The sequence below is a fragment of the Electrona antarctica genome, assembly GCF_951216825.1.
Source record: "Electrona antarctica genome assembly, chromosome: 7".
In the NCBI taxonomy this organism is placed as follows: domain Eukaryota; kingdom Metazoa; phylum Chordata; class Actinopteri; order Myctophiformes; family Myctophidae; genus Electrona; species Electrona antarctica.
Genome location: NC_136812.1, coordinates 29,516,261 through 29,526,493, shown reverse-complemented (window position 1 = coordinate 29,526,493; position 10,233 = coordinate 29,516,261). Strand labels below are relative to the sequence as shown.

General features: G+C 43.6%; 1 protein-coding gene across 1 annotated transcript in view; it reads right to left on the bottom strand.

Annotated features, from left to right (window-relative positions):
• Positions 1 to 2,059: 2,059 nt before the first annotated feature.
• Positions 2,060 to 10,233, bottom strand: part of cacna1ea (calcium channel, voltage-dependent, R type, alpha 1E subunit a) — a 191,087-nt gene continuing 182,913 nt past the window's right edge. The window contains exons 43-49 of the mRNA XM_079505454.1: positions 9,776 to 9,876; positions 9,373 to 9,479; positions 8,440 to 8,593; positions 7,031 to 7,162; positions 6,358 to 6,511; positions 5,153 to 5,313; positions 2,060 to 4,878 (exon numbers count right to left, since the gene is read on the bottom strand). Of these exons, the coding sequence (XP_079361580.1) occupies positions 4,318 to 4,878; positions 5,153 to 5,313; positions 6,358 to 6,511; positions 7,031 to 7,162; positions 8,440 to 8,593; positions 9,373 to 9,479; positions 9,776 to 9,876 (1,370 nt within the window). The 3' untranslated portion in view covers positions 2,060 to 4,317. The remainder of the gene's footprint in view (positions 4,879 to 5,152; positions 5,314 to 6,357; positions 6,512 to 7,030; positions 7,163 to 8,439; positions 8,594 to 9,372; positions 9,480 to 9,775; positions 9,877 to 10,233) is intronic.

Here is a 10,233-nt window from a genome sequence, read left to right as displayed (position 1 = left end):
TTCTGGAACCTGACTTGTTGTTGGATCAGCTTAGTCCACCTATGGAGGGCAAGCTTGGCTGCTATCAGCTGGAGAAGATTAAAGGCTTGGAGCCGAGGCTTGTCCATTTACTTAACCTGTGGAATGTTGAACGGGAGTCATCCCAACAACGAGGATGTCAGCGTATGCACAAGCTACCTTGAAAGGTAGGCTTTTTCTACAAATCTACACTGGACATCTGGAAGCAAGCTGGTAATAATTGCATGCTGATTAGCAGGTGGTAGACAAAACAGAATTGTAAATAATATCAACCTGCTTATGGTTGATTGGCAGAAGTTCACAATAGGCTATGCTTTGTAAAAAAATATGCGATGAGAGTACATCCATACTACTGTACTACTACTAGGTTAAGAAAGCTTGTTCAATTGACAATATAAAGTAGGTAAGCCAATATATTACAGTACATCCAAGCATTTCTAATTCATTTGTATACTATCCACACACTGTTGGAAAGGGTAGGCTACTTGTGTATGCTGCAGATGCGATTGAGATAATCATTACAAGATCAATCACGGTTCCAAATGCACTGAATTCAAAACTATTAATGGTTTCAATATCAAATCTGAATAGGAGTTCTGGAACTTCACCTAATGAGGAGGTTAAGCAGTGGCGTGCACAGATAGACACTAGGGGGTGCTAGAGCACTCCCTGCCCTTTTGGCAATGTGCCCTTTTGGAAAAAAAAAAGTTGTTTTGTTTGTTTGTACACTGTACAGTATGTGGACCATGGACCATCTATAAATCTCACACTATTAACACATTTTGACCTGAGATCAGATTCAAGGTGCCCTTTTTTCACTTGAGCACCTGCCCCTCTAAATGTCTGTGCACGCCACTGAGGTTAAGAAAACTGGAGTGAAATACCCCAGTGACACTGACTGGATAGTGTTTTATAGAACAACTTTATTGTAGGCTAGGCAGAAACATGTCTACAATGAAGTTGTTTTCTACAACATGGAAGTGTTGTAGAGAACTGTAACTAGAGTGCTGGAATATTTAACCGCTTCTGATAATTGCCAAAAAATAGCTGATCTACAATAGCCGATCTAGAGGGTTTAAGTGTCTCAATTCAATGTAACATCTTTACCATACCATGCCATAAAATAAGGATGTGACATTCAGGCTCCTCTTACCTCTCACTCTTGGCCATTGAGCATTTCCTCTGTTCCTCCCTTCCTGCTCCTCTGCTTCAGGACGAACACCACATGACCACGGCATGATCACCAGAGACAAGCAGGATTCCACCCACAGAACCAGCAGCAGCATGGCATATAATAGCATCACAGTCTTTGTTGAAGACATCACATGAAACAACACTGTGCAAGGCATGGAGCCTGTCCTGTCCAAACAGGGCACACTAGAAATGGTAGTGCCAAAAAAAGGGCTCCTCATCATGAGCTCCACACCGGACCGGCAGAGATGGACTGATGCTGGCAAGACATTGCTGTTGGAGACAAGATGCTGCTGATGACCAGAGGGTTGGGCCTTACTGGCATCCTGGTCTTCCTTCCTCACATGTACCTCTCTCTCTCACACACACACGCACACGCACACGCACACACACACACACACACACACACACACACACAATGCACGCTGCTCAGATACAGATCGTTCACAAACAACCTAGACATCTCACCTACTTCTCTGCTGGGTTTCTCGCCTGCTGAACCTTTCTCACCTGGTTATTTTGGGTCGGTACACATAGGTACGTACTCACTCTCTCTCTCTCACACTCGCATGCACGGATGGACGCTTGCACGCACACAAACACCTGGAGAGTGGATTCAGCCAAAACCATGACATTTCACAGCATCATAAAAGACATCTGAAGCAGTGCTCTGTGTGATTTATCTTACATAGGAACGCTGGCTATTCTTCTATTTTGTTCATAGCTGGCAACAGAGACTGGATCAAAAATACCTAAATGGAGCTTATATTGAAAGTATTCAACTGTGACTGTATCAGTGTGTTATTCTGATTCAACAAAGACAAGTTAACTTTCTTTAATGGTCCTTTAACACAGATATGCAAACACTTTGTCAAAGTTAGGGACAAGATTGAAATACAATATAAACAGTGCAATAAATTAGACATGGATTTATCTATACAGAGTATCCTACATATTTACCAGAAAGCTTCTCTATCCAGGCTCAAAAGGGAACTCTTTGGGTAGGTTTCCCCAGGCACAGGTTAGGTACAAATTCAGATTAGGTTTAGTTTTAGGCCCTAGGCTGCACTGTACATGTATACACAACCGTTGAGAGTGCAGGGTAAAGCCTAACCCTAACTTTTATGTTGTATGCATTAAGCACACTGTACAAGTGGGAACAACCCCCTGGCCTTTGAAACCATGGTCCTATATTCACATTTCAGAAACATGTCAAACTCAACATATTACAACACAGCAGCACATGATATGATATAAATATACATAAATTGTCTTCTTTTCTCTAAGGGGGAACAATCTGTTTGAAACTAAGCTAGAATATCTAAACGTGTTGATGATGAACACTGGGATTGCAAAGCAAAAGTCTATAGCGCTACTAGGATGAATAATTCCAATGCTGGTCTGTGTCAGTGCATGGCTCACATTCATCATCACTGAATATATAATGTAACACATAGAGGTAAAACAAGACAAAGTGAGGCATCCTTGAGATAGGCACGTCTTTCATCATCACCACCACCATCATCAATATCATCAGGGGAATGGCTAGGAATTTGGTCCCAAAATGTGACGTCTCCCATTAAAAATACATCTAACTGATGACACAGCTGATCAAAGTACTAACCCTTTTAAACTCACAAGTGGTTCCCCTGACCACTACCTTCATCATCATCACCATGTTGGGATGTTTGCTACAGCTTGGAGCTGGAACAGCATCGCCAAATGTCCAAAAAGACAACCATGAGAGCAATATGGCTGTTAACATAAACAGTAGACATACCAGGCTGCGCCTGTGAGTTTTCTTCTTAAAAACATCCATATCGTTGAAACAACTTACTGTACATCACATACAGGACAGTTCTTTTTAGTCATCGTCATCGTCAAAAGAAGGCAACACATCCTGAAGAAGACACATCCTCGGTTCTATATATACAGGGAGAAAAAAGAATCATGGCTTCAGTCGACTCTCTTAACGCGACACCCGGGTGGCACACAACATCGACAGTGGTTATCCAGCATGGGAACATTGTTAACAAACGCAGACGTCTAGTCCCATTGGCAGTCATACCTGATGCTAATAACTGATGTGTTACGTTTTCCACTGGGCGAGGCCTTCTGGCGCTCTAGTGGATGGATATCATGCTTATTGTAGTCCAGTGCAGAGCAACAAGTGCCAAGAGACTAATTTGGTCCTGTAGATTATCACAGATCTTTGTTTTCAATCCACGGGAGTCCATACTGTAGGATGCCGTGAAGAGACTGTAATCCTGCCTATATATTACTGCTGTCTATATGTCAAGAGGAAATCATGCACTAGTATCCAGTACAAATCATTGTTCAGTGTCCTGGATAGTGCTGATCTGTACCTGTACTGTGCTACTTTAGATGAATCCTGTTCACATTGTCACGAGGGGTTTAGTTATAGTTTGGTTCATGTAGAAGTGATGTGAAAGTCCACACCCCACAGACCTTGTGGATGCTTCCTTGTTTTAAACAGTGTCATTCATTAGAGATATCTAATGACAAGTCATATGCTTAGAATCAACCTGTGGTTCATTCATACTAGTCATATCATTATGCACAGTAACTTCTCAAGTGACCACAGCTTAGAATGCATTCTTCATATGACAGTTTTACATGGTACTTGTACGTTCACCGAAATGCAGTTAGGCCTATATCAGTTTCTCTGGTCCATGTGATCACCTATGACACCTTTGTTTTTGCCATATTTAGTTAATATAACAATCAAGACGGTAACTTGTGTGGGAACATTTGGCACTGAGTGTCTGTCTGCCTTGAGATACAATATTTGTTGGCTTGATTTGGCCAGCGGGTCCATTGAAAACACAGGCATAGAGAACATTATCTAAAGCCACACATGCACAAATGTACCCACGCAGACTTACAGTATATGTCCACACACACGCACACACAGACAAATATCTATGTTCCTTTTTACTTCAAGTGATGGAGTGTGTTTAATGTGATGGGGATTCTGTCACTTCACTTCCTTGGCCTGCTCTCTGTGTCCTAGCATCTGTCCTAGCATCCTAGCATCTTTCTGTGTCCTAGCATCTGTCGTCCTCATCTGTGTCATCTTTCTGTGTCCTAGCATCTGTCGTCCTCATCTGTGTCACTCAGCAGCTCGCCGGCACCTCCCGAGCTCGCCTGACCGAGCTGTTTCCGGAAATGCCCGTTTGGAACCTGCCAGGAGTGTCTGAGCTGAGGTGCCGAGCTTATAGCGTTGGCCCGCCCCAAACTGGACGCCATGGCGGCCTCAAAAGTCAGCGTCTCCTGCCTGTCACCCGCCTCGCCGCTCTGGAAGTCAGCATGGAAGGGGAGGTAGGGTTCTGAGATGTAGCGGTGAGGAGACGGGTGGCTCACGACTGAACCTCCCTGACTGCCAGAGGATCCCTGAACTGCAGCCAACGGCCCGCCCTCCCTCTCAGACCTCCATGGGGTGGTATCTGTCAAGCCCCCAGGGCCGTCCTGAGGCTGGGTCTGGCCCACCGACGTGACTTCTTGTTGGGGAGAGGGCTGGGCGCGGCAGACGAGGGGGGAGTAAGTTATGTGTGGCCGTGGCCGAGAGGGGGTCTGGGGCAGCTGGCGCCGACCACGAGGTGTACTGGAATCTGAGGCAGAGTGGCCGGGGCTCCCTGATGTGTTACCCTGCAGGGACCAACGTGGATACATACAAGGACATGCACGTGTGCACGTGTACACGACACGTGCACCAACACATACACACAGAAATCACACACAAAAAGTTAGAATGACAGAGAATGAAACTGTGCTGTCTACTACTCTAATTCCAAGTGACGGTACAGTAGCGTAAAGCCTAATTTAAAAGAATAGCTGATCTACAAGCTCACACGTTTCGAGATGCGAGATTGTAGATGTGCAATTTTTGGCGATGTGCAATTGTCTTCTATTGTAAACCCACCTGTCTCTGTAAGGCATGTGTACGGCTCTCGCTGGGCGATCGGGACTGTCTCCTTTCACATGATTGGTCCTGGCTGCGTTCCTCGGAATTGCAGCGCGACACATCCGGAGACAACAGGTGACGCCTCTCCTTAGAGCGACCCCTTTCATGAGCCCCCCCTGCTGAGATGCAGGGCAGATTTCACTACACAGCAGGGTCCATTCAATTCATTTAACTTTGAAGGTAATCTCAACTTTTGGCCTTGGCGTTCTGAAATTGATAGTCAAGGTCAACGTAACCTTTATTACCACAATATTTGGCTTGGGCTTTCACCAATGCTACTACAGTAAAAGACAAACATCCCTATACCAGTAAGACGCCTAAGGGCGAGGTCGCGTGCATGCATTCGCCTCGTTGACTGCAGGCTGCTGGGCGAGCGCTGGCGCATTGGCATGAGGGGTTAGATCAACAAGGAATGAATTCTGTACTGGCCATATAAGGAGCATGCAGGGTTTGATGAGGTCAGATCAACATATGGAATGTCAGAACAGATCAGCTCCATACATGGAGATCTAAGGGTGGTAGCGGGGACATTCTCTTGAGTGTAAATGGTTTGATGAGGGCCCAGGTAGGGCCCTTAATTTTCGGGCCTGTTGAGAACTCTAGTTTTCGTCGGCTGCCGGGCGTGGCTGCACTAATTACTTTGGGGCAGGCCCGTCTAGAGTTTGAATGGACAGGTATCAGTCAAAAGGGAGACATCGAAGAGGAAGGATGGATGGGGAACGATGAACATCTGTAATGTCAGAACAGGTTCTGACATATATCCATATACAGTATGGAGATCTAAGGGTTTGAGGTTTGAGGTCAGATCTAGAGTTGCTGGCCAATATTGATGACATCAGGGATCTCCATATATGGGCTTAATTGAGACAGCAGGTCGCATTTACTATGACATCAGGGATCTCCATCCCTGATGATGTCACGTGATGTCACGAGACCTGGGCGTATATGGGGGCATTCCCATGTATGGGGATAATGAGTGACTGACGGGAAAGTAACAATTTCATAGTAAGACAACATACAAAGATGTTAAAACATAAAAACATACAAGGTTCCAAAAGCAAATAAAACAACACACAACAAGATCCACACAATCCTCTTAATAAAAACACTTTGAATAAAGCATGTATATGTTTCAATTGAGTGGATGGAGTAGGTTAACTGACCCCTGTAGCTCCTCTGACGTGGTCGATACGTGTGGTGGTCAGGACTGATTTTCTCCAGAGAATGCTCCTCCTGCCACAGGCCGTTCACACACTGGTCTCCAATTGTGGAGAAAGACCGCTTCATCAGCTTACTGTCTGCTGTCAATGTCCCTGACTACATACATACAGTACATTACTGTACTACATACATACATAAATTGCATACATACAGTACATACATTGTTCTGCCCTGGCAATTGCATCCATAGTGCAAGGCTTAGACAGACAGCTAACAAAATGAAGATCCAGTAAAACCGTGTATGGCTTTACTACGAGGTTCATCAATTTAGTAAAACTGGAAAACAGTATATTTATTTTACCAAACAGCCTAAGTCATGCCATTTTAACATTTGTACTAAATAATGCACATTTTGTCATTTATGGCACTTTTGGATTTGGACGTAGACAAACTTCATTCACATAGCCCTAGACTGGTTGTGATATGACATACATTTTCAACTAAATCCCATTGATCTGATCATATATACAGTGTGGGCAAAAGATAATTGACACTGGGTGAGAAAATGGGTTACAAAATTGTGGGATAAAAATTACAGAAAAAATAAGTCTGCCGAGTTTTGTATGAGTGAAAAGATAAAGGACTAAGAGCTGGACTAATGTTGCTGTTCATTACCTGTGCATCAACAGCCAGCCTGGGCATGGAGGAGGCTCTGATAGACGCTGTCCTACCAGGCGATTTAACAGCCACTGCTTCCTGTCTGGCTGCTTGGCAAATCACCCGGTTATAGTCCACTACATCAGGTACCTGCACACAAATGCAACAGAGATTATACTCCACTATTTCTGGTACCTGCACACAAATGCAACAGAGATTATACTCCACTATTTCTGGTACCTGCACACAAATGCAACAGAGATTATACTCCACTATTTCTGGTACCTGCACACAAATGCAACAGAGATTGTACTCCACTATTTCTGGTACCTGCACACAAATGCAACAGAGATTGTACTCAACTATTTCTGGTACCTGCACACAAATGCAACAGAGATTATACTCCACTATTTCTGGTACCTGCACACAAATGCAACAGAGATTGTACTCCACTATTTCTGGTACCTGCGCACAAATGCAACAGAGATTATACTCCACTATTTCTGGTACCTGCACACAAATGCAACAGAGATTATACTCCACTATTTCCGGTACCTGCACACAAATGCAACAGAGATTATACTCCACTATTTCTGGTACCTGCACACAAATGCAACAGAGATTGTACTCCACTATTTCTGGTACCTGCACACAAATGCAACAGAGATTGTACTCCACTATTTCTGGTACCTGCACACAAATGCAACAGAGATTGTACTCCACTATTTCCGGTACCTGCACACACTTTTTTTCCCCTATCGATTACTCACACCATGTCGCATTCCTAAGCCAATAATTTGATGACCAGCAGTGGTTCCGTTTCCGCCTACCATGTAAAGCATCTTTGGGTAATCAGAAAAGCGTTGGAGATATTATTATTTATTATTATCCAATTTACTGCCCGGTTGATTTCGCCACATGTTCTCTCCTTGCCACGTCTTTTCAAAGCAAGCTCGAATTTTGAAGACCAAAAACGTGAACCGGAAGTAAAAACGGCTATGTAAAGTGTGCCACGATCTTATTTTAATTCACCCCAAGCATACATTTTGTAACCACGACCAGCGATGCTTTAGTTATGAGCCGTGAATAAAGCTGGTTTTGATCAGAGATAAATGGATAATACAAATTCAGTTAACATAAAAGTGGACAGAGGCAGACTTTTTAAATTCCTGTTCATTTCCTGTTTATCGGTCGCCTATAGCAACCCAGTCCTATTCATACGGTGGTGAAGAGCACAATGGAACTTATTCAATAAAACCCCAAAAAGTAATAAAAGTCATCCTTGGCAGTATAATGCAATAGAGGGGTTCCTCATTCTTCTCTACTACTAATGCCTGAGTTGCACCAAAGATAGCCAATCTACAAACTTACACTAGACTAAGTTAGGTGTGCAGATGCTCTGGTCTTTGGTCAGATTGACTCCTTACCAGTGTGTGTAGGTGGTGCTGGTGGTGGTGGAGTTGATAATGATGGTAAGGTAGATGGTAGTCCACCTCCTCCTCCTCCTTCTGCATGCTGTGAGCCAGGGGCTGCAGGAACATATTCTGAGGAGAGATGGGGCTCAACGCCATGAAGCCTCCTCTGGTGGATGAGCATGAAGAGAAATTCAGAGAAGGCATTGTGTTCATGAGCGAGGCATACAGACACAGAGCCGCCATGCATTATATTTTCAGTGTGCGACACTGGCTATCAAACATATTTACAGTAGTATACTTCTACCAGTAGTATGTTCTACAGCAGTGGTTCCCAAACCTTTTCATGTCAAGGACCCCCAAATTGACACTAAATAGCCCACAACACCCATTTGAAAATATATGCCAAGGACCCCCATAAGAGAAGATTTTTACGGTTCTAGCAGTGATTCTCAAGCCGTTTAATTTCAAGGACCCTCAGTTTGACATGCATGTTAGTCTACAGACCCCCATTTAATGGCATTTCTATCTCTGGGACCCTCAATTTATATTGTAAAATCAATCTTAATTTAACTCTGAGAGTGTACAAATGGAACCAAATGGACCCGTCCATTTGGTTCCATTTGTACACTCTCAGAGTTACAGACGCATAAGGGTCCATTTGGTTCCAAACTATCATTTAGCTGGGGACCACCTGGAACTCCCTCAAGGACCCCTGGGGGTCCCCGGACCCCACTTTGGGATCGACTGTCCTACAGTACCTGGTGGGATTCAATGAATGGGAAGCTGCATCCGTTTGCATATCATCAATGGAAGACTACTGCAGAGTACTGCAGAGGTGTTAGGTATATTATATTAAAATAGTCTACAGATTGGTTAAAATAATTTAAAATGTATAAAAAAACATTTCAGCTTGGAGAAATGAAATGAAAAGGTCTTGGGAGTTACAAAGCAGATCCAGCACTGTGTGTCAGGAAGGGAAGGGCTTTGGCGCTGCACAAGATGTCCTGAGGCAGAGAAGATGCATCCATACGCTGGAACATAGGAGCATGTTTCTAAAGAGAAGACATGACATACAACAGCTTAACAAGACATGCATTAGAACCTCAAGCATGTCACTTTATATGCAATGACGATATAGGACATCAGAGACCTCCACATCAAACCACATTTGACTGAATTTGACTGAATCCGATCCAATTTATAACATGCCAACAACAACTCTGTCACAATTTACACAAAAACAAAGGACATGTCAAAATAAAATAATTTTATGCAAAATATAAATAAACACAATTGTCAGAGCAGAAATCAAAGGAAGAGTTGAATCCAGATGAGTGCAGTACAGTACCTGTTCTTCTAGCTGCTGTCGGAGCTTCTTGGCCTTGCTCTGTTTGTAGTAGTCCATGATCATCATGGCTGCATAGATCTTCCCTATGGTCATATCACTGGCTGGAAGAGAGAGAGAGAGAGAGAGAGAGAGAGAGAGAGAGAGAGAGAGAGAGAGAGAGAGAGAGAGAGAGAGAGAGAGAGATTAAAGAGAGAAAGAGACACTAAAACCCTGAGTGTAAATGTATGTAGCGGCCTTACATATATGTTTCAATCGTTTCAATTGAAACGGGCCTCGAGCCTTCAGGGGCCTCCCGATTGTAAATTATTATTTGTAGTAGTATTAGTAGTAGTAGTAGTAATATTGAATTGCATCGCAGCCTTCCAATCAGCCTATTATTCAGCCTCATCCTGGACGTCCACACAAGTAAAAGTACTGGAAATTGGTAATACTCAAGTAAAGTACAAATACCTCAAAAT